The sequence below is a fragment of the Salvia splendens genome, chromosome 9 (assembly GCF_004379255.2).
Source record: "Salvia splendens isolate huo1 chromosome 9, SspV2, whole genome shotgun sequence".
Classification (NCBI taxonomy): domain Eukaryota; kingdom Viridiplantae; phylum Streptophyta; class Magnoliopsida; order Lamiales; family Lamiaceae; genus Salvia; species Salvia splendens.
Window position 1 is genome coordinate 2,836,858 of NC_056040.1, and position 24,070 is coordinate 2,860,927.

General features: G+C 36.2%; 3 protein-coding genes across 7 annotated transcripts; all 3 read left to right on the forward strand.

Annotated features, from left to right (window-relative positions):
• The first annotated feature begins 1,412 nt into the window (after positions 1 to 1,412).
• LOC121748974 (peroxisome biogenesis protein 6-like) lies at positions 1,413 to 6,969 on the forward strand. Of its 2 annotated transcripts, XM_042143570.1 has the most exons (16): positions 1,413 to 1,854; positions 2,156 to 2,791; positions 2,874 to 3,117; positions 3,345 to 3,486; positions 3,646 to 3,829; positions 3,955 to 4,146; positions 4,435 to 4,704; positions 5,030 to 5,101; positions 5,248 to 5,334; positions 5,412 to 5,534; positions 5,631 to 5,741; positions 5,914 to 5,952; positions 6,065 to 6,186; positions 6,346 to 6,490; positions 6,589 to 6,666; positions 6,799 to 6,969. In XM_042143570.1, the coding sequence occupies exons 1-16, from the start codon at positions 1,609 to 1,611 to the stop codon at positions 6,886 to 6,888; spliced, it is 2,781 nt and encodes a 926-aa protein (XP_041999504.1). In that variant the 5' UTR covers positions 1,413 to 1,608; the 3' UTR covers positions 6,889 to 6,969. The 2 variants fall into 2 exon arrangements, with proteins under 2 accessions (XP_041999504.1, XP_041999506.1); XM_042143572.1 differs by lacking the exon at positions 5,030 to 5,101.
• A 2,206-nt stretch (positions 6,970 to 9,175) lies between these two features.
• Positions 9,176 to 13,346, forward strand: LOC121748981 (binding partner of ACD11 1-like). Of its 3 annotated transcripts, none has more exons than XM_042143580.1 (8): positions 9,176 to 9,349; positions 9,424 to 9,530; positions 9,641 to 9,716; positions 11,429 to 11,500; positions 11,576 to 11,638; positions 11,857 to 12,197; positions 12,532 to 12,655; positions 13,038 to 13,346. In XM_042143580.1, exons 1-8 carry the CDS (start codon positions 9,344 to 9,346, stop codon positions 13,056 to 13,058), a joined length of 810 nt encoding a protein of 269 aa, XP_041999514.1. In that variant the 5' UTR covers positions 9,176 to 9,343; the 3' UTR covers positions 13,059 to 13,346. The 3 variants fall into 3 exon arrangements, with proteins under 3 accessions (XP_041999514.1, XP_041999515.1, XP_041999516.1); XM_042143581.1 differs by having other exon boundaries at positions 11,860 to 12,197; XM_042143582.1 differs by having other exon boundaries at positions 9,427 to 9,530.
• A 2,248-nt stretch (positions 13,347 to 15,594) lies between these two features.
• LOC121748976 (heterogeneous nuclear ribonucleoprotein Q-like) lies at positions 15,595 to 21,550 on the forward strand. Of its 2 annotated transcripts, XM_042143574.1 has the most exons (11): positions 15,595 to 16,843; positions 17,303 to 17,392; positions 17,469 to 17,705; positions 18,230 to 18,341; positions 18,969 to 19,127; positions 19,553 to 19,614; positions 19,742 to 19,821; positions 19,942 to 20,012; positions 20,099 to 20,136; positions 21,079 to 21,127; positions 21,356 to 21,550. In XM_042143574.1, exons 1-11 carry the CDS (start codon positions 15,857 to 15,859, stop codon positions 21,358 to 21,360), a joined length of 1,890 nt encoding a protein of 629 aa, XP_041999508.1. In that variant the 5' UTR covers positions 15,595 to 15,856; the 3' UTR covers positions 21,361 to 21,550. The 2 variants fall into 2 exon arrangements, 1 of the variants encoding a protein (XP_041999508.1); XR_006039561.1 differs by lacking the exons at positions 21,079 to 21,127; positions 21,356 to 21,550 and having other exon boundaries at positions 19,742 to 19,870; positions 20,099 to 20,142.
• The last annotated feature ends 2,520 nt before the right edge of the window (positions 21,551 to 24,070 follow it).

Below are 24,070 nucleotides of genomic sequence, written 5' to 3' on the forward strand. Positions count from 1 at the left end.
CTTTTGGACACGAGATTTAAAGAATTGATATTTAAATAGTTAAAGTAGATAGAGTAAAGTATGAGAAAGAGAAAAGTAGAGAAGTAAAGAGAGAACAAAGTATGTGGAGAATAAAGTAAGAGATGAAACTTTTGCTGAAAAGGGAAATGACTCACTTATAGTGGGACATCCCGAAAAAGAATACCACTAGCTTATCTTGGGACGGAGGGAGTATGATTTTTTTCCTCTTTGATCTTTAGTCGCATAGAATCCTTTATTTGTTTATCTTATTCTAACTATCACGTACTCTTTGATAGTTAGTCGCACATCTCTTTTTTTTAAATGTTTATGATGGTATGAATACTTATTGTAATTAACACTTACTTTAACTATGAACTTCATTCATTTCATCTTTTTTTTAATAATCTGCTTCGCTTAGAATTTATATTCACTATTTGAAAATCTTATGTCCTGTGCATAGCACGGGTGATAACACTAGTTTGATTAAAGTAAGACATTGTTGCTTACTTTTTAATTGTTTTCATATTTAGATTTTTGAATGGTAATTTGGAGTTTGGATTTTTTGGCATTGTAATTGAATTTGAATTACATATTTACTTTACAGGTGGTATTTGTGCAGCTCATATGATTATTTAAAGTAGATATTTCAAAGATTACATAGGGATCTCAATTCTCAACAAAATTAAATAATAATAAAAAGTTTCAAGTGAGACTATTACATTCATCAAGTAGTATTTAAAAAAAACATCTAAAATATACAAATAATATTTAAAAAAGAAGATTTCAAAAAAAAATGTTTCGGGTCGGGTACGGGTATCGGGACTAACTTTTCGGCCAAAATCGGGTGCGGGTACCCGTTTCGACACCCCAACTAACAATTATACAGAAAAAATTTAGAGATGATCAATAAGTCATAATAGGGATTCTCATTATAATTCATTATTCCATGAATCTTAAAGAACCAATATAATTAAACTATATACCCAATTCATTTCTCAAATCCTACAATCATTGTCCACTGTAATTCCAATTGTTATGGTGTCTGCTGCTCGCGTCAGTATTTACAGTTTTATGTAAATAGCCAAATAAAACATTTCTACTCCGCTTCAGCTAAGTTACATTGGTCTAACTATTTTTTCTTGATATTTTTATACTGTAATAAATTATCCGAAAAATGAATCCCAAATATAGTCCCACGAGTGTGTCGCTTTCCTATTCGCCGATGGGAAGCAGGCGCGTGGTAGAACATCACCTCTTCCTCGCGCAACTCACCTTGCATCATTCCACCTACAACACGTTCCGTTCCACCGAAACGTGATGCTAGTTAAGTGTTGCGGATGCCCTAAGCATATCCTATCCTATCATATTTTTTTGTAAAATTCCAATCAATTTTTCCCAAAATAGAGCAACTGTGAAAGTGGAAGTTAAACACGGTTAGCCCCCAAAATCAATAACTTGAAGACTATCTCTATCTCGAGTTGCTCAATCTACACTTCCCTTTCACTACATCCAATCTATACATACACACAGCTGTATCTATCACCTCGAATAATTAATGCTTAGCTGGTCGATTGAAGAGGGTTTAGGGTTTTTGTGAATTGTGCGGCAATGGTGGAGAGAAGGAAGAGGAAGCCCCTTGTGCTCTCTTCAACTAATGCCCTCGTCGATTCTCTGCTCAATTCTCACAGAACGGCAGAAGATGGCGACGGAATTGACCCCGCCCGCTCGCTGCAGCTCACGGCTGGGATTCTCAGAGTTTCCGACGATTCAACTCTTAATTCAGTTGATGCCTCTGTTTCGATTGGGCTGTCCACTGCTGTTCTCAAACAATTGTCGATTACATCAGGATCGCTGGTATTTTTGCTTCCAATCAATGTTTATTGACTATGGATTTGCACTTTCTGCAATTTAAGTTCGAAATTGCATTGAAACGTTCTTTCATCAAGTGTGTGGATAGTACACAGCTTAGAACGCAGTCAAATATGTAGTAATTTTTTTTTCTCTCTGCACTACTGGTTCAATCGGGGTGCACTCGTTTGTAGAATGCAGAGAATGTTAAGCTAGGATTACGGCTAAAATCGGGACTTCTCTGCTGTAGAAGTTTTTGATTGATAAGTGGATATATGAAATGCCAATTGCCTTGTTCTCCTCGTAGGTACTCATCAACAACGTCGGTGCTAATGTAAGTAGAATCGGACAAGCAGTGGTCCTGGACCCACCAAATCAAGATGATGGTTCCTTAGAAAACGGATCAGTTATCACGCATGCTCCTAGGACGATGCTGATATTTCCTTCGTACGCTTATCCTCAAACTCAGCCTGGGAGTTTGGATCATCAAGTGGCTTATTTGTCACCCATTCTTGCATTTAACCTCAATTTGCATCAGTCTTGCTTGAAAAATATTGTGCAGCAAGGAGGAGAGAAGCTGTCATCCTTGTTTGTAGTGAAAACAAATGATGAAATAAACGAGAAAGAAAACGAGACCCTTTCTGTCCGAATAGGGCTAGAATCTTGGGCTAAGATTCCTATATATGCCTCACATTTGAGGGCCTCCTTTGTGAAGATACCAGAATGCGGAACCCTTGAACGTCTTAAAACTTGGTCATCTGAAGAAGCTAAAGATCGCCAAAGCTTGATAGATTTGGCATTGAATGATTACTTTTCTGTTGATAGATATCTTGCCCGGGGTGATCTTTTCAGTGTATGCATTGACTGGAACTGCAAATCTGAGTTGTGTATCCCTTGCAACCAAGAGATGCAAAATCCCGGTGAACATACAATATACTTCAAGGTCAAAACTTTAATTCTGTGTATGCTCTATTTGTCACTTGAATGCTTGAGGAATTGTAGCACAGCCACCTGCTTGTTTTCAGGTTGCAGCTATGGAACCATCAGAGGAACCTGTTTTAAGGATCAATCGCCATCAAACAGCTCTTGTTCTTGGAGGAGGGGTTCCGTCTGCCATCCCTCCAGATGCATTGATTCCACAGCCGAAACGTGTCTATCACTTGCAAGATGATGCAGTGCTGGCTCTGGCTTCCATAGTTGCACCAACCTTATTCCCATCAGCTTTGTCACCAAAATTCAGGGTCTCCATCCTTTTACATGGTGCTGCAGGTCTGTTATAAACTCCTAGATTGTCCTTGAAAAATGTCAAGTTACTTATTTAAGTGTCCAAGAACTTATGATAGCTGTGCAGCTCTCTAATTATGTAGTGTATTTGTGATGATAAATTTTATCCTTTTACAATACATCTTTTAATTCGTGGAAATTAATAATAGGCAGTTGCATTCTTTATTTAGGAGAATTTTTTTGAATTTATTGATTCCAAATTAAATTTTTAGGTTCTGGAAAGAGGACTGTGGTAAGATATGTTGCTCATCGATTGGGTTTGCATGTAGTGGAATATAGTTGTCATGATTTCATGGCATCTTCAGAAAAGAAAGCATCTATTGCTCTGGCTGAAGCTTTCAGTGCCGCTCGAAGGTACCTGATACAACTGTGATAACTTTGAGCAGTGAGAATCAATGATTCAGCTCTAAAAGATCGCAAAACATAAATTCCACTTAGTTGTTTTTTTCATTGTCATTTTATTGTTGATTTGTAAACAGGTCTCTTATATTTAAAATGCTTGCACTGCTCTAGATATAGTCCAGCGATCCTTCTGCTCCGTCATTTTGAGATTTTCCGCAATTTAGCTGCTCAAGAGGGGTCGTCCCATGAGCAAGTTGGAGTTAACTCAGAAGTTGCATCTACCATTAAGCAATTCACTGAGCCAATTACTGAAGATAGAAATGGTTATTTTGACAACAACACAGATGGTGATTCTGTAAGTTTACGAGATGTTGATATAGATACTTGCTTATTATCTCTGCTGCTACAATATTCTCAGTCAATATTCCAGGATAGTTTCTATAAGTTTCTTTCATTTCCTTTCTTCCTTTCACTTTGTAGCCGTTAAAAGTTACTCCAACGATAAACCAGCACCCTGTACTACTAGTTGCAACTGTCGACAGCTCTGAAGGTCTTCCTCCAATTATCCGACGCTGTTTTAGTCATGAAATAAAAATAGGTACCCTCAGTGAAGAACAAAGGTCGCAATTGCTGTCCCAGTCATTTCAGCACATCTCTGACCTGCTTCCCGATGTATGTTCTCACTTTCATCCCTTCTTTATTTTGCATGTACATCCCGTAAAAGTTGGGCGTTGTGCAAATTAATGGTTGGTGATGCTGCACTAAATCATTTCAAAATAAAGGATATCTCTGAAAAGCAGGTTCAGAAGTAAAAATAGTGTATCCTCGAGCATTTATCTAGATAAGATTTTGGCATTCACAGAAAGTAAAAAAATTAACAAAAAAGCAGCATTGATGATTTATTTGATTAATTGTGACAACCTTTTCCATGAGTATTGATCTGATAATCTCTCATTTCAGACTTCTGTACAAGATCTTGTAAAGGATCTAGTTGGACAAACATCAGGTTTCATGCCCCGAGATTTGCGTGCTTTAATTGCTGATGCTGGAGCAAATATAATATCCAAGAAGCTGGAGCTTGAAAACTCAGTGCCTGGTTCATCGGAGTCCCCATCGGTTGAAGATAGTAAAAATATAAATAATGCACCCCAGGATCTTAGCAAAGAAAATATATTCAAAGCATTGGAACGATCAAAGAAAAGAAATGCATCAGCTCTTGGTACTCCAAAGGTAAAATATGTGACTTTGTGCTGTTTCCTATGCGAAATTAAAGATTAGACATCTCAATGAATTTGTTCTTGTTCCATGCTGTAGTGCTGTACATTTTGTACATTAGAGCTAAACAGATCTGTTACTGTATTAGAAACTTAACATAATTAAAAGATAAACATTAATGATCCAATAGAATCATTGATTCCTTCTGCAATATTTGGAAATCCTACATATGCATAATGCCGCTCATACTCTAGTCTAGGTACCTAGATAAGTATTAGTACTCTTACTCTATTAGAGACATTGGTTCCTTTATATGCGGCAATCATACTTTCTACTGTAGATACCTAACGTCAAATGGGAAGATGTCGGTGGCCTTGAGGATGTCAAAAAGTCAATCCTGGACACTGTCCAGGTAAAGCTTCTTATAAGTTGATGAAAAGGTCTACATAATAATACACAATTCCTGATCCTGTTGGCCTCTTATAATTTTCATTGATAACTTCACTATACTTGATCTTCTACTCTGTAATTTTAAATTGATATTATTCTTCTGTGCAGCTTCCTCTATTGCATAAGGATTTATTTTCATCTGGATTGCGTAAACGATCAGGAGTTCTTCTTTATGGTCCACCAGGGACTGGAAAAGTAAGTTCATCGTGCTTAATATTATTCCGAACTTTTGTCCAGTGCAGCTGACTTTAACCAACCACTTAAAACTTCAGACGTTATTGGCAAAAGCTGTTGCTACAGAATGCTCCTTGAACTTTCTGAGCGTAAAAGGGCCTGAGCTTATCAACATGTACATCGGAGAGTCAGAGAAAAACGTGAGGGACATTTTTCAGAAGGTAAAAGGCTTTATTACTTTCTTTGGTGACAATTTAATAGAAACAACTACAAAATATTGGGAAACATTTTATCTATTCTGACTGGCATCATTTTAGGCCAGAGCGGCACGCCCATGTGTTATATTTTTTGATGAGCTTGATTCGCTTGCCCCAGCTCGAGGTGCTTCCGGAGATTCTGGTGGTGTTATGGACAGAGTGGTTTCTCAGGTAAACTGTTGGTGTCTGTTTCTACTATATTCGGAGTTTTTGCAACTCAGTTGAGTTTCTTCACCCTCATAACTGCACGCCCCATACGACTGAAGTTTTCATATATGCATCCAAGGATGTGCATGATAATGGTAAATGCCTGTGTCTAATGTGATTTTTTTTAATTTTCTAGATGCTTGCAGAAATTGATGGACTGAATGATTCTACTCAGGTAGAATTCTTGGCGATATAATTCTAAGCTTCTTAACTGTTTCGCCCTCGTCTTTTGTATCTTACTCTACTTGCTATCTCTTTTCTCACTTAACTCACATGCTGTATAATAGGACTTGTTTATAATTGGGGCCAGTAATAGACCTGATCTTATCGACGCAGCGCTTCTGAGGCCAGGCAGATTCGACAAGCTCCTCTACGTTGGTGTTAATTCTGAAGCATCTTATAGGGAGAGGTTTTATTTTCGAACTCTTTATTTCACATTCCAAAAATATATGTAAACTATACTCCTTCCGCCCACAAGAGTCTGCTCAATTTGCTATTCTCGTCCATCCCACAAGAATGTGTCCATTCCTTTTCTGGAAACTATCCCTTATTTCTTCTCTATTCACAGGGTACTTAAAGCACTTACCCGAAAGGTTAAATTGCACGAAGACGTCTCCCTATATGAGATAGCGCTGAAATGCCCTCCGAATTTCACTGGGGCTGATATGTATGCCCTCTGCGCAGATGCTTGGTTTCATGCTGCAAAACGGAAAGTAAGTCGGACTGTTTGTACTGTGCGCTCTCGGTTGCTTTTATTTCATTGGATGAGTGCTTTCATGTGCTGTTTTATCTTTTCATTATTGTGTTAAAGGTATCAGTCGATGATTCAGCTTCATCCCCACCTGATCAACGCGAGGCTGTTGTCGTTGAATACGAAGATTTTATTGAGGTATATAATTCTTATACATGTGAATAGGAATAAGCATAGCTTCAAAGTAATACCAAATGATTCAAAATAATAACTAAAAATCAATTGGATTTGTTGTAAATCTTGATGTGTTGTCAACCCTTTTTTGTGAAGGTGTTGAGAGAGTTATCGCCTTCACTATCAATGGCCGAGCTGAAGAAATACGAGATGCTGCGTGATCAGTTTCAAGGCCCATCCAAATAAATCATAGTAAAACCGTTGACACATTGTATAATAAACACAATTTTCCACTCAATATATACAAGTTTGAGATTTAATTACCAATCTCTCTCTTAAATCAATTCGCAAATCTTCCATTCAAAGTTATTTCAAACAGTGTCACATTTTCAACGTGAAACAGCTCATGTAACGCAATCATGAAATACGAGTTTCACTAAATCCAATATAGATTCACATACTGCAAAGTTAGAGACACAAACCACACAAAATTGAGCAAATATGAACAATGGATTATGGAATCAACTCCACAGCAAAATGTAAAAGTTCAAAGAGTCGCTTGAATATGCAGACAAAGAATGAAGCTACTTTTCAACTACCACACGCACGAAACTCCAAATCATATTAAAGGGTTTATGTGCGAATCTACCAAACCAAATTTGGACTTTAAAACGATGTTCACCATTAATTTTTTACGGAGCTGTTAAATATGAATCAAAACATATTATTTAGGACCAAAAGCTAACACATTTTATTTTTGGGCAAATGTACTGGATCGATTTTAGACTTTAGCGTAGTACAATTTTTAACCGTATAATTTACCTTGGAGGTGGATTTTTAATTTGGTGAAGAATGATTTAGTTATCTCCCTTCAATCAATTTCTACACATATATATACATATACCCTCATAGGGGTTTTGATCTATGCAAAGCTCATTCTTAATACAAAAATGCAGTACCAAGCATACAAAAGTTATTTTTAAGTCATCATAAGCTTATTTTTACGTCATTATAGCAATGATGACATAAAATGATCTTAACATGACCTCAAACCCAAACTTTATAATATGACCATAAAACTAATTTATAATGACCCTCCGTATTTTTATTTAATTATTGACCATTAGATTGTCAAATCTCATGGTCAGGATTTGGTCTGGATTTTGTATTGAAATCAATTTTTGTATTGATCATTTTCCTACCCTCATAGTATGTATGTATGTATGTACTATGTGAAACGTGGTTAGAGACACAAGTTATTAGTTTTGTGCTTGAATATTCCTTGGAAAATCAAGTTTATATCAAACGCGGGCAAACGCTCCAAGTTTTGGGTCATTAATTGGTTGAATGAATAAAATGATAATATCCCTATTAATCAAAAAATAACTAAATAAAAGATATGAAAGATAGGAAAGATATGATATTAATGTCTCGTATCAGCTCCATACCCACCCAATTAAAATCAATCCAAGTTTTGGCATTTAATAGGTGTTGGAATTCTCAGGCAAAAAAGTGGAAAATATTCCCCAAACAGCCAGCAACTCCAACTCCAACTCCAAAAGGAAATTAAACTTCAAGCAAATCCCAAATTACATATTGAAATATCTTGAAAACCTCATACTATAATATTGCGATTAGTCAGACCACTAAATAAAGCTGTGTCATTGTATCATTGGTATATATATGGCCTAATTAGCCTTATGCAATTGACTTTTAAATTCATGCCATTGATTATTATTTTTATTATTATCGTTGAATCTTATCTATCAACTAGCTTTTTTTATTATATATGATCACAAGAAAAGTATTTGCATTATTGTATTCTATCCAATGATAGTACAATATTATACTGTAGTTTCTTCTACTAAATGTACTTGCCGCAAATATTCATATATATGTCACTTTATTCCTTGTGTATAATTGTTGTTCTCATCAAAGTCTAATCAACAACAATATTGATATTCTCGAAAAACTTGTGGAGAATAGTGCAATGTGAAAAAGATGATCTTAAAAATGATAAACAAATAGTCAATATTGGTGTTCACTCCACCTATACTATTCTTCCTATCTACAATTTAAAATTCCAATTTCACTTAGATGGATTTTAGAAAATATATTAAAAATTGGAAAATGGTAGTAATAAAATTTGACTCGACTTACCTAAAATGATAAAAGAAAAAAAAAACTTCAAATCTTAAACGTTTTGAAATGATAAAATGAGACATTATTTTATAGACGTATGAAATTACATAAATCGGACTCCTGGTTGATATTCTTGTTGATGAAAATTCTAATAATAATAATAAGATATTAAAGAAATTTGTTCACAACCATGGAAAAATGAAAATTGAGTCAAGAAATATAAAGAAAAATGAAAAACAAAATGGTGATACGTGGAAATTAATTAACGCCGTTAGTTTGGTTAGGGTTGTTTTGTATATATGGAGAAATGTAAGGAGGTTGATGCAATTAACCGAAATTAGCAATTATTAATTAGGTGAAATTATACCGAAATGAAATATTTGAAGCTCAACATTCTTCTGCGCTCTCTCTCTCTCCAAGAGTCGTCTCCCTATTTACGTGCAAATTAACACGCACTAATACACACAGTAGGCGTGCAAGTACGGACTCTGAGGTCACGCCTTATTGCTGAGCGATTCTCGAATAGATTTGAAGGAGATCTGACAAAATTTAATTGACAATGCCAGTAAGATTATGAACATAGAATATTTGATTCCAATGGTGATTTTTGATTTTGATTTTTGACAAAAACTTTTTTAGCAGACAAGGACAGTTCAAGTTAAGCAGGTTTCGGATCTAGCTACCGAGAGAGAAATTCACGAGTTCTTTTCCTTTTCCGGTGAAATTGAGCACATTGAGATCTGCAGGTACGATTTCTTTTCTTATCTCTTCTTTTAATGTTTTCTGGCGGATTCTTTTCTTTACGCCTTCAAATTTGATAAGTTTATTCTTCCTGTTTAATTTGAGGTGGTTGCAGAGAGCCTGGGCAGTCCAAAACTGCGTTTGTGACTTTTAAAGATCCAAAGGCGCTTGAAATAGCGTGTTTGTTATCGGTAATCTCCTCTATCTACGCCTTTGAATTTGATAAGTTTCTTCCTCCTGTTTATTTTTTGCGATTGTACATAATTCTTGAAATTCGACATAACATGTTTGTGGTCTTTACTGAATAACTGATAAGTTGGAATGGAAACTTCTTGGTTCAGCTGTCAATTAGCTAGCTATCTACAACAATAAGAATAACCTGTGTTACCAATAACTGTAACTACCAATAATTTGTGCCAAATTTTGTTGGAACTTGGTTGACTGGAGTCAAAGTTATTAGAACCTAAAGGTACTAGGAATAGCAGTACATAAGTAAGAGTGCAGTGTTGTGTCGAAGAAGGGTCCCTAATTCCAAAAGTTGTGCGTAAATGATGCGTCTCGTCTCGGAACAAAAGTACTACAACTCCAACTAGCCTAGATTAATCTCCCAAGCTCGAAAATTATGGTGGGTAGACTATAGGTGTGGTAGGTTAGACTTTTTAGAAGTCATATACCCTCTTTCCAAAATTTGTTCAAGCTCTTCTTTGCAGTATGACTTACCACTGCAAGTCCTGGTGCTCCAACCTTTTCCTGGGACATTTTCATGGCCCGGGCAAGGTCTGATATTTTACCGCTTAAACATAATTCACGAAATGGAAACCTTTGTTCCTTTAGACCATGAATTCAATTGAAATTTTATTATCCTAATTAAGTTAATTAACATATCTTACTTTAATCTAATAGTTACAAAATCTGTTAGTTTTTCATAAATTAACTGAAAAATATTTTCCGGAATAGTGGAATACAGAATATCTGTTCTACGCCATCTAGGTGAAAATGTTGAATTATCTTGGTTGTTTCTAAGAGGTCATGTTAGAATCTTAGATTTCTTTGTGTGTGTTTATAGAGCGGATGAAAAATATCCTAATTGCATAAGCTTGGTTTACTCACTTCTTTCTTCCCACTTGGCTAGGGATTGCATGACAGAATGAGTGTTACACATTATTCTCTTGGTTTGACATTGACACATATCGTGTTTTTGTGAAAATTTAGTAATTTTTGCCTTTCTAAAAGATCTTACATGCCCTCAAAATAAGATTTAAGAGATATAAGCTTCTTTTATAAAAAGTTAAGGACATCCTAAATTATTTTATGATATTATTGTTGCAAAATTCTTAAATTCAATTATTTTAAAGTACAAACTGTTTATTAAAGGTGTCCTTAAAGCTCTATGATCCTATGCTATCCAATCATTTCAACCGCTTAATTTAAGTACAATATCTAACATGTTGTAGGTGTACTTGACTTCATTTCTTTTATATGTTAACAGCTATACCTGAATTATTTGATATGTTAACAGCTATACCTAGTATGGTCTGAATACGTGAATGGAGAATCTGAATAAATATCAGAATCGTATATTAAGTTGTAATTCATGCTAATGCGGCCATAATTTGTTTCCAATAATAATGTACAACATATTTAATGAAGAATGTAAATAAATGTCAGAATTGTAATATTGTAGTATTATTGTATATTAAGTTGTAATTCATGATGTTTGAGATTTGTTATCTCATGCTACACTTATTTGATATGCTCTTGTTTTTTTGTCCAGTCAGTTGATTTTCCTTTATTGTCTCGGATTTTTGGCCGTGTTTTGAGTATTTTTGACTGTTGCTTTCTTAAAACTTACTACAATTCATAGTTATTCCTGATTTCAAATTCTCTCACATGTGTCTTGCAGGGTGCAACAATAGTGAACCAGGTTGTTAGCATCACACCTACAGAAAATTATGTACCTCAACCAGAGACTCGGGTAACATTCATATACAATTTTGATGATTTCTTGTTCTTTTCCACAATGTCATGAAGTGGTGTCTTGTGTATTCAGGAACTGCAAGTCACTGAAAACACTGCAAGCATATCTCAGGGGAATAATTCTCCAGTTGCTGAGGTAATAAAATGTACTGATGTCCTATTTTAGGCTACGCCAGAACTTATTTATCAATTAGAATGGCCAACAGAGTCTCTCACCGGTGTCTTGAAATAACAGGACAATACATATATGAATATTTTTCTTAAGTGTTTTTTAAATTGTCTAAAGCTAATTTTAGTTCAGTCTATTTGATCTAGAATCTGTAATTTTAATAATGGTTTCCTCTCATTTCTTAGCAGGAAAATGTGAGCCCAAACAGTGGGAGAGTGTATGTTAATAAGGCCCAAGATGTTGTGTCAAGTATGATTGCAAAAGGTTCAGCTATTGGTCATGATGCTGTAAACAAGGCTAAAGCCTTTGATGAAAAGCACAAGTTGACTGCCAATGCATCAGCCAGAGTCATTTCATTTGACCAGAGAGTTGGGATAACAGAAAAATTTACTGTTGGCATTACCGTTGTAAATGAGAAAGTGAAATCTGTGGACCAAAAGTTTCAGGTGTCAGATAAAACCATGTCAGCTCTCATGGCTGCAGAAAGGAAATTAAATGATACTGGATCAGCTGTTAAATCTAGCAGGTTTGTAATTCTAACAAACACTATATGGAGTTACCCTGTTTACGTTTCTTTTTACTCAAATAAGTGGAAAAAAAGATTGAAATTTCTTGTATATTAACCTAGAGACCCCTTACATTTTCCCATGGGAAAAAAGCAAAATGTCCTGTATTTACGCAGTCTAGTTTGATGTAGCGAAAATGTTGAAGCATGTAATGAGTAGCTTTTTATAGACTGCATGATTTATGTTTGTTTCTTTACCGACTCTTGGTTAGTTTTGTGGTGATCATTTAGAATTTTTTTCATTTTTCCCCTTTCGAATGTTCAAGGCTAAATATACATCTAATCATCTGTACAGGTACGTGACAGCTGGAACAAGTTGGTTGAATGGTGCTTTCACGAAAGTGGCAAAAGTTGGCCAGGTAGCTGGTTCAAAAACTAGAGAAAAATGGAATATGGCATTGTCAAATATAAGGGCCAAGGTGTGCATCTAGCCTCTGTTTCATTTCATATATGCCATCCTTGAAAGAAGCTGAATGAAACTTCTAGGTTTGGGATTTCTTTTAGTATTTTTAGAGGGGGGGGGTGCCTGCTTATTTTGTCCTTTTATATTGACACTTTACTTACAATGTTCATTTATTTCTTCGTTCTGTTAGAGCCTCAATATTGACTTCATTCCTTACATTTCTGCCTATTCTTGCTTTCCTGAGGTTTATGGTTTAGAAACATGTCTCTTTGGGAGTTGCGTCGTATGCTCAGCACTAGTTTCTTTTACCAAATTGAACTTCAGCAGATTGTTATAAAAAGCACCATGTTTTTCTTGCTCTGACACTCTTTGACATCGTTGTTGCACTTAAAATGCAGGATTCCCCTATTGCAGCCTAAGTTAACGTAGATGGAGTGTCGCTGAATGCTTGCCATTCTTCTGATGGCTTGGTTTGGAATGATTATTGATATGTCCAATTTGAAGTTTCGTGCGTGTGGTAGTTGAAAAGTAGCTTCATTTTTTGTCTGCATATTCAAGCGACTCTTTGAACTTTTACATTTTGCTGTGGAGTTGATTCCATAATCCATTGTTCATATTTGTTCAATTTTGTGTGGTTTGCGTCTGTAACTTTGCAGTATGTGAATCTATATTGGATTTAGTGAAACTCGTATTTCATGATTGCGTTACATGAGCTGTTTCACGTTGAAAATGTGTTCGACACTGTTTGAAATAACTTTGAATGGAAGACTTGCGAATTGATTTAAGAGAGAGATTGGTAATTAAATCTCAAACTTGTATATATTGAGTAGAAAATTGTGTTTATTATACAATGTGTCAACGGTTTTACAAAGGAATTATTAAAAAAATCTAAACATAAGTATATAAATAAAGCTTATTTAGTATACTAGACATATTTACTTTTGTACTCATATCCATGAGACTGTACATATATGTATATATGTATATGTGTTCACAAAATACTCCCATGCACATATTAGCGTCATTACACATGCACACTTGTAACTATGTAATATAGGGATGTATTAGACTATGTTTTCACGACATTCCGGACTCAACATGTGAAAAAACTCACATGTTGATGGAAGAATGAATGAAACGAAGAAGAGTCCATGCATGCTTTATTTTTTCACTTCTCTGCATTCACCCATTAATAATAGTTTTGGTTGTAATGGGAAGTTGCTGTGCAAATCAACACCATTGGATTAAAAGATCTAACGACCTCCGTTTGGCATTTGTTCTACGTTTAAGAATGGTTCTATCTTGATCACAATCATATATATATATATATATATATATATATATATAGCCATGATAATCTACAAATTCTCTATAATACAAACTATACAAACTTTAGGCGTTGGCATTGTTGACATTCCCCCCAGTGACAGAATTTGTATTAGGCGTTGACATTGACATATGAATCCCATTGCTAACCATTGGTTACTTACAAGGAGTGTGTAGGATTAAAATTTGTAGTTTGTATTATAGATAGGGGTTTGTATTTAATCACACCTCTATATATATATATATATATGGGTTTTGATCTATGCAAAACTAGATTTAAATACAGAAACGCAGAACAATATCATAATTAGGTCACTTTTAGGTCATAATTAGGTAATTTTTAGGTCATGCTAACAAAGCATGACCTAAAACGATCTTAGCATGACATTAAACCCAAATATTATAATATGACCTAAAATTGCTTAATTATGACCTTCCGTGTTTTTGGTTAATTATTGACCATTAGATCATCTAATCCTAGGGCCAAGATTTGGTCTGCATTTCTGGATTTAAACACATACTTATTTTGATCATCTCCCTATATATATATATATATATATATATATGAGAGTGGTGCGTTAAAATACTAACTTTTTAAAAATTGCCAATTTGCTAACTCATCAATACAATATATTAAAAATGTCAATACGATCACATTAAAATGTCAATGTATATTTGTATTGACATTTTAATAAACTGTGTTGACATTTAAATATTAATGTCAACTTAAGTTTATATTGACATTTCAGTATCATTGTGTTGATATTTTTAATACATTGCGTTGATGAGTTAGCAAGTTAGTAATTTAAGAAAAGTTAGCAACGGATCACACCCCATATATGATATATATACATTTTATGTGCAAGTAATAATAGTTTATCTCCCACTATATACAACTATGATATAATCACACATAATATTTTATTTACAAGTAATTATTATAAATATATAATTATAAAAAGAAATGTGTAAATATGCAAAATGATGCATGTTTCGGGTTGAGGATGTTACAAAATTCATAAGAATTCTAACGATATCTCAATTGCATACGTTCCAATGTCAAATTTTTTAAAAAAATGTTAATTTTGGTATTTTTCGACAAGCAGATTAGTATCAATATATCTGTCATAATATATCAACATAATATGCGTATAATGTCAATATCAAATTGTATTGATATATTCTAGGCATTGTGTTGATATGTTTAGCATACTATATTGACATCTCGATTCAAAAGTAATACTCCATCATTCCCTTATAATTTGTCACTATTTGATCAGACACAAATTTTAATAAATGTAATAAGAACTTGATTGAAAAAGTTAGTGGAACATGGTCCAAGGACGGATCCAGCCCTTTAGTATAATTACGAGGGTATAAGTATGTGTAGAAATCGAAGCCATGATGATAATTTGGTTTCGTCTGGGTCGATTTATTTTGTTAGGGATGCATACATAGGTTGAGAAGACGGATACGAATGATCAAAGATACACGTCAAAAAAGAATTAAGAAAATCGAAGCTATAAATGATAATTTGAGAACTTGACTCAATTAGAGATGGCATTGGGAGTGGACAACGTGTGGATATAATATATCTAAAGTTTTAATAAAAAAGAAATATATAAAAAAACCCAATCAACAAATCCCGATTAACAGAACGACTAAGGATTAGTAGGCGGCGACACCGCGCAACGCCACCCTCCGCCACCGAGTAATCGCCGCTTCACGCCCCAATTTAATCTGATTATTCCAATCAATCCAACTCGACAGCCATTCGCACTTGCTCACAATCCTCTGCGAATGCGTCTAACACCATTCACACCCCTCAGACTCATGCCCTAATTTAATCTACACTCCCCTCTCCTCCCCCCCCCCCCCAAAATTGGTGTCTATGGAGCCTGGTATTGGTAGAGCTGACGGAACCAGCTATGAGGAATCCGGAAATCGTTTTGATCTCGACAACTCCAGTATTCAGCATTGTGAGACCGGGAAAATCGACTCAGAAGCTGTTAATGTTGCTGGGGGTGGAGACGGAAGCAGGAACGACGTCGATTCATCTTGTGCTGGAGGAGAAAAGCCGCAGCTGGGGAACGAGAGCGCGATAGGTGGAGTGGCGGGAAATAGGAGTGTTAAGAAGAGGATAGTAAAAAAGACTGTGATAGTTAAAAGGGTGATAATGAAGAGGGTGCCGAAGAGGGTTTTGATCAATCGTTCGGAAGAGGGGATCAATTTGAGTGAGGTAAGAAGCAACGGTGGCGTGATTGAAAATTCTAACGTTGTTGATGGGTCTAAAAGCTTGAACCCTGTGAATTATGTCGATACAGATGATATAAAAGGTAATGATGCTGTAGGTGAAGTAGAGAGAAACAATGTAACAGTGTCTTCTTGTGATTTAGAAGTTGATAAGGCCAAATTAAGCATTGGGACTATTAGTGAGAGAAAGAATACTGTGACAGAGAATGAATTAACATCATGTATTGTGGAGAATCAGAGTACTGGTATTGTCAAAGCAGCGGATATGGAGATTCCCACAGGTCAAAGTGAACGTCCAGTAGGAGAAGAATGTGGGATTTTGGATGCGAAGGAAAATGGAAGACGGGATATTGAAGCTGAAAGTTGCAGTGGTGAAGTGGAGAGTGATGAGGAATCGGAAGCTGCGGAGCGGAGGAAGAAGCGGAAAACAGAGATTTTCCTTGGTGGTCTGAGCAAGGCTACGAAGGAGGAAGACATTAGGGAAGTGTTTGAAGGTGTTGGATCAGTTGTGGAAGTAAGGATAGTGGTGAACCCTACATCAGGGAAGAATAGAGGCTTTGCCTTTGTGCAGTTTGCCACAGCTGCTGATGCTAAAAAGGCATTAGCAAAATACTCTGAAGTTGAGGTAACTTGTATTCTGGTTCTGGTTATATATTGCATTGTATGTACTATGTAGCATTGAATGTTGGCGTATACTATATAGTTGTCCATTTTATAATGATGACATGCTAGTTGCTGGTTTAAATTTGCTTTACGTGTATAGAAGCTAATGATGCAAGACGTATGATGTCATCTAAAGAGCCTTGAGCTACAAAGCATGGCTCATTCTTTTGGTATGACCGTGGTATTTTTATAATCAAATATCCCTGTCTGTATATTGTACTTATACCCTTATCTGCCTATAAATAGTCGTCTATTCCTTCATTTAATGTAATTATCTGATCATCTGCACATGTTGTTACTTTGTCCTCGCAGCTATTCCTTTGTCATGCTTTATTTTCTGCCTCCTACGAAATTATTCCTTTTTGCCCTGATATGAGCTATTGCTGTTCTAATGTCTTGTATTTTTGTTACTCAACTTTAGATATGTGGGAAGCTCTGCAATACAGCTCCAGTCCAGGGAAGTGATACAATATTTATTGGTAATATAGACAGAAATTGGAAGAGTGGAGATGTGAGCTTTTTTTAGGCTTTGTCTTGTTCAACATCATTAATATCGATGATGTAACTGAAGGGTACTCTTTCTGCAGTTGGTTGAGTTGCTAGAGAAAGCTGGCGTTGAGAAAATAGATACAGTCACTATTAAGGCTAATCCAACTAACAAAGAGAGAAATCGTGGTTTTGCCTATGTTGAGCTTCAAACAAGTAAATATGCTCGAATTGCTTTTAAGAAACTGCAAGAGAAAGATGCTTTAGGGAAAAACCAGAATGTAAATGTTTCATGGGCACAACCCATAAATGATCCAACCGAAGAAAAAAATTCACAGGTCAGTGTTGCCCTTGCAAAAGATCTTCCTTCATTTTTGAAGAAAAGATATTTCTTGCATTAAATATACAACCTGTGATGATGCCCTGACATGCATTGAGGGCTGTCATTAGAGAGAAGATTAGGAGATGACTGCTCCAAGGTTCCCTATTCTCTGGATGGCCCTGTCTTAGTCTAGACTCGAAGGATGCATTTGCTTTCAGGTATAAGGAAAATTAGGGATAAGAAAACTCTCTCCCTTTTAAAACTCTCATTTATTGTCCATCCTTATCTATAAGAAAGAATTTCACCCTTTCTTATTCATCATTATCACAACAATACCATATGATAATATTATCCCTCCGGGGTGAAAAGGAGGAATAAGAAATGGCTATATCCTTTTTTATGGATAAAGATGGAAAAGAAAGGAGGGATTTAAACGGAGATAGTTTTCTTATCCCTAATCTTCCTTATGCCTCAAAGCAAACACACCCTAAAAGTAGACTACTTATTTTGGGAATTTATTTCAAATATTTATTATGGTAGGTTAAGATGACTGCATCCCTTGCAAAAACAATTCCAAAGAGGAAGCAAATGACACAAACCTCCAATCTGACTAGCGCGCAACACCTTGAAGCAAAAGAGAATGCATCACGAAGTAAGTACTAGAATTCTTTCCTTCCTTGATGGATTGTATTAATTGCTTAAAACTAATCGACTCTAAAAGTTTTAGAATTTAGATGCTGCCTGGTTAAGATTGATGTGCATAAAAAAATTGTAGGGAGGAAATTCGGTTGCTTTCATGAGTGCCTTTGATGGCAGCATACTTTCACGCTGTATATTCTTGACCGCAGTACGGGCTTATACGTTAAGCATATATATTTATAAATTCTCCACTTACAAAGAAAGTAGAGTTTGGCTACGCCATGTAATGGTTGAACATTCTACCAAGACAATTTAGACTTTATCAGAAGATGTGTTTAGATCTTTTTGGTTATTTGGATTGAAAATTTGATGATGGATTTAATCCATTTTAGGAAATACAATAGTAGTTGTTTGGATTGGAAAATCCATTTATTGATGGACTTTATCCATATAAGTAAATACATTAGTGATTGTTTGGATTAGAATGCACTTGAAATCATCACTCTCGTCGACGCGTAAAGGTTCAAAGTTGTGACTGTTTTTTGCTTTGTTAAGACAAACAGAAAATAGTAGTACTTTGTTTAATAGATACTTCCGATGTGTATTTCTTAAATCTGCTTTTGTGAATTTCGGTTTCCAGCATCCAAAAAGCCGCATACACTTAGAAACAAGGGCAAAGCTGCCAGCAGTAGTTATGATCATGTAAAGGTTGTTAACAGAACTTCTACTACTGAAGAACTTGTACAATTATTGAGGCAGCAAGCATCAACGCAGAATAATCCTCCCCATTCAGGTTCAGGTACATGGAAGTTTTTACTTGTTTTTTCCCCATTGATCATTTGTAGGGAATTAGGATTCTTGTGTTGTGAGATCAATTGTCTTGACAGATCTATTTCTTTGTTTCTCTTTGAAGTCAATATTTTACATCCTTTTTGTTTTTCTCCACCAAAGGCACAGGCTAGTTTAATTGGTCAATAGCATCGTCACAAAAGTTACTTTGAATGATACTCTCCGTGAATCTACATTTATTTTTTACCTAACCACTAGGGTCTGACATGAAAAGGATGGTCCTCAAGTAAGTTGTCAAGTAGGTTCAGGACATATATCATCTGAATCATGCTGACTATACTTCGCTAGCAGAATTTACTTGTTAAAATTTTGTAAAATCCGTGCCTGGAGAAACAATTCTGTTGCATTCAATTCGTCTATGATGTTTCTGGACAGGTGCTGTTATGTCAGACCATTGTTTCCTCTTACCTGGGAGCAAGCAGCCATTTTCACAAGTGGTAAGTTATTGTAAGTCTTCAGTATACACTTTCCTATTTGTCCATGTATTCTTTTTTCTTTTCCATTTGATAGACTTATTGCTATTCATCCAGACAGCCAAGCTTACTGCTCAGTTATTGTATTCAGGGCCATGATCCTCTCTCTGTGCAGCACCAAGGATTGTCACAAGTGCATGCAGAAAGATTGTATCGAATTTCTGGCCCAAGGTCTTCTAGATGCTGAGGCAGAAGTCCTCCTTCATGCTACATATCAAATGTTGGATGTTTTTCTTTTTGAGATAATTGTTTGTTAGTCCATTGATACCTACTCTTATTCTCTAATTCCAGCTCATTATCTCATGGCATTGGTCTGTTACAGTCCCCTTATCATCATCAACCTGGGCCAGAGTTCCCATCTGGTCAGTGAATCTTTGATATGTGTTCTTATGTTTTAACTTGTACGTACTCCCCTTAAATTAACAGTATTTATTAATTTGTCTCTCAGAATCAATCAATGGGAGAAGTTATCCTAGACATTTTCAGGTACTCTAGCCATGCTCTTTTCCCACTTTGTTACAGTTTTCCCATATCGAGTCTCTCGTGCTTGGTGGTACTGAGGGACACAAACTGATACCAAGAGAGGCATTCCAAGCCCAATTTCTTGTTTTTTTCCTTCTGTTTTGTAATATAGTAACGTTATTAAAGAATATAGAGTAATATCTTTAAAAAAAATAAAATAAATGATAATGTTTGAAGTGAGATGATTGTTAAAAAAGTTTACTTTCAAAATATCCTTAACGAGAACAAGGCAGTATCGTATTTGATATAAGTTGCTTCAAAATTTGACGGAAAAAAATAGAAGTGATAGCATCAGAGGTATTGCCATAAATTATGGATTATTGGGGAGATCTGTCGGAGTAAAACTAGTCCTTGTATCAATTTCGGATGATATTAGTTATTGTGTGTCGTGCGGATTTCCATTTCCTAAATTTATGTTGTATGTGGTGTGCCATACCCATTTCCATTTCAATATAAGGTTGTTAATTATTGTTCAATTTTTAGCACAATTTATTTATTTATATTTTGTGGCATATTATAAAAGTATGAATTCCTTATTAATAAAATTAAAGTTTATTGAGGTTAAATATTATAAATAGTAAATGTATAGAAAAATAGACCGTGGGTTTCATGATTAGTTAGGTTTAGGAAGTATTGTTGGGTTGCGACAGTCGTTGTTGATAAAAACATATTCCCCCACAATGCTTTAATTGAACCGAAGCTGATATTCCCTGAGCTTGGCAAGGTTCTATCAAAATGATTAGTTTTTTAAAAGGAGGAGGAATTTTGCGTTGTATGTTTCTCCTCTGCTTCTTATGGATATTTGCAGATTGCTGGCATGGCTATAGCATTATCGGAACCTCATTATTGGCAGTAAACTGATGCGTTGAGATGTTCAATACATCCTGATTTCTTCTCTTTTTGCAGGCCAGAGATCGAGCTTCTTACTACGAAGATACTAATCCTTATCGCAGACGTGAGTCAAAAAATTTTTTTGGCTCCACCGCTTACATATTTTCTGTGTTTTCCTTTTGATCAATGGAAATTAGCTCATGACATTTCTTCCCATTATCATGTAGCCTATTATATTCACTCATATATACTTGAATTTAATACAGTAATCTTGATTTTATGGTATCTTTTTGGTGATTTGAGATTAGCTTCTGCTCATTTTTGCTCATGAAGTGTATTTTTCTTTGTTCAGGTTGAGAATTCATCACTGGGGCTGGGCTTGATTGGGGAACTGATGTACATTTAAATGTAGAATTTTCTGTTAAACTGTAGTGTGACTGATGATATCTGCTCCAATTTTGCTGTTAAAAAGATTTGTTTTTGCTGTTTTGAAATTAAATTGAGTATGATATTCAATTTGAAATTGATAACAGAAGGTTCCCTCCAATTTTCTTACGCCATTAAGTTTTAATAATACGGTCTAAAAAAAACAGATTGATACAAAAAAAGTAGGATAGATTATTTGAGTCAAAAAGATGATTAAACAAGTTAGCACTATCAAAATAAATGGTTATTTTCACAAAACTAAGGATGATCTACTTAAACTATATTTTTAGCTAACAAATATTCCCATCGTCTGCAAATAGGAGTTCTGTTTTTCCATTTTAGTCCGTCCGTGAATAGGAGTTTCAGTTTAGTTTTAGAGCACTCATAGTGGGGGCTCCAGTTTACTTTTAGAGCACCCACAGTGGGGCGGACGATAGGCCGCCTGATGCATCGGGAGCGCCATCGTCCGCCACTGTGGGTGCGCGGACGATGCCCGATGCATCGTCCGCGGACGATACGCTGACTATAGGGCATCGTCCGCACACTGTGGGCGACGCGGACAATGCAACGCGTTTTTGTTTTTTTTTTTAATTTGAAAAATTCATTTATATAAATACCCCCTACCCCACCTTCATTTGTAAACATTTCAATTCACCTATAAAATGGATTCCGGTGAATACTCAAGTCCGAATAGTCCGATGTTTGGGGGTGGTGCACGTTGGCTGGGTACACAACCTGACGAATATCGGCCGTTTGACTCCAACACGCCGTACGCTCTCGAATTCAGTACGGATTCGTACGGTCTGTCTAACATGGAGCCGTCTCCAACGCGCCCCGCCGCCCCTTCCCGCCGCACCCTCCGCCGGCACCGGGCGTACAAGTTGCCCGCTCGGGAAACGAATGAAGAGTACGCCCCCGGGAGGACGAACTACCAGCCGGATGAAACCCTCGTCCTGGCGAGGTGTTGGGTTGATATTTCGGAGAACCCGATATTCGCTAACAACCAAAAGCCGGTTGCGTACTGGGAGTCCATCGCCGAGCGCATACAAGCGCCAAAGGGAGCATCTCCGCAAGCACTGGGATCAAGTGAAGAAGCAAGTCAACCTGTTCGCGGCGGAGTACGAGAAGTGCTCGAGGGAGCAGGGAAGCGGCGAGAGCTTGAGCGATGTGCGCGATAGAGCGCTGTTGTCGTACCAGTTAATGTACGGCGACTTCAAGCATTTCAACATCTGGGCGCTCTTGAAGGACAAGCAGAAGTTCCAGGGTGAGATTTTGCCATCGGCTGCGCCAAAGAGGATGAGGACCACCGAAGCCGGTGCTTACACAAGCAGCGAAAGCGGCACATATCCGGCGGACCTCAACCGGACGATGCACGAGGAGTAGGAGAGTTCCGGCACACCGGTGTCTTTCCGACGTCCCATCGGCGTCAAGGCTGCGAAGAACAAGGGGAATGCGAAGGCGGCATCCTCCTCGCAAGCCCCTCATCGCCGATCCCGACCCCGTCCCTGGCGGCACTTGCCTACGCGGATTTGGCAACGGCCGCCAACCGGAGGACGTTGTTGGACACTCACAACGCCCTCATGCAGTGTCAGGACCCGGCCAAAGCCGAATACCTCCAGGGGATGATCGATGAGTTGCGCCGGAAGTTGAGACTTTTGTAGAGTAGTCAACTTTTTTTATTTCTAACTCGTGTATTTTTTTTAATCAATGTAGTATTTGTTGTTTTTAATTTAATCGTGTTGTTTTTTAATTATTTTGCATTGATATATTTGAAAACATTTAAATTAATTAACAAAACAATAGTAAAACCTATAGGGCGGCCTTTAGGGCGTCCCTTAGGGCGCACCACTGCAGGTGGAAGGGTGGGAGAATAAAATGCTGACGTGGCGGTGCATAGGGCGGGCTTTAGAGCACCCACTGTGGATGCCCTTACCAAAAATGGTAATAGGGTCCCACATTTCACTAACTCATTCCACTTGCATTTCGTTTAAAACTAATATATACAAGTGAGATTCATATTCTATCAACTTTTTTTCACCCACTTTTCTTAACTTTTCTTAAAACTCGTGCCGCCAAGAAGTGAGTTTCCTAATGGCGTACGGAAGGAGTAGAAAATTTGATTAGTTTCACATGAAACTTTTAAGAAGGGTTGATAATTTTCAATATGATACGAAAGCTCAAGGCAATCACACATAAAATTAATGAGTTTTGGTTCAACCTTATTGGATTATGTCTTTATTGAATTGACATGTTAGGAACTTGATAATTTGAGATTAGGCTTGAATTGGGTTGGATTCAAGTAACCCATCAAAATAATATTAGTATTATTTTAATTATTTTTTATTTTTAAAAATTACTATGTAATTTATTCTCTATGTTCATATAAATTGAGTTTTTATCAAGTAAATTGGGCTTTTTTGTGTTAATTCATCTAAGGATTTTTTATTTTTAAAAATTACTATGTAATTTATTCTCCCGGTTCATATAAATTGAGTTTTTATCAGGTAAATTGGGCTTTTTGTGTTAATTCATCTAAGGATCCGGCAAACCGATTCATCGTTCCGACGCAAAATTATGCCAAACAGATATAAATAATTTTTTGTAAAAGTTGAATATGAGATAAAGTTATAAATTATGACAA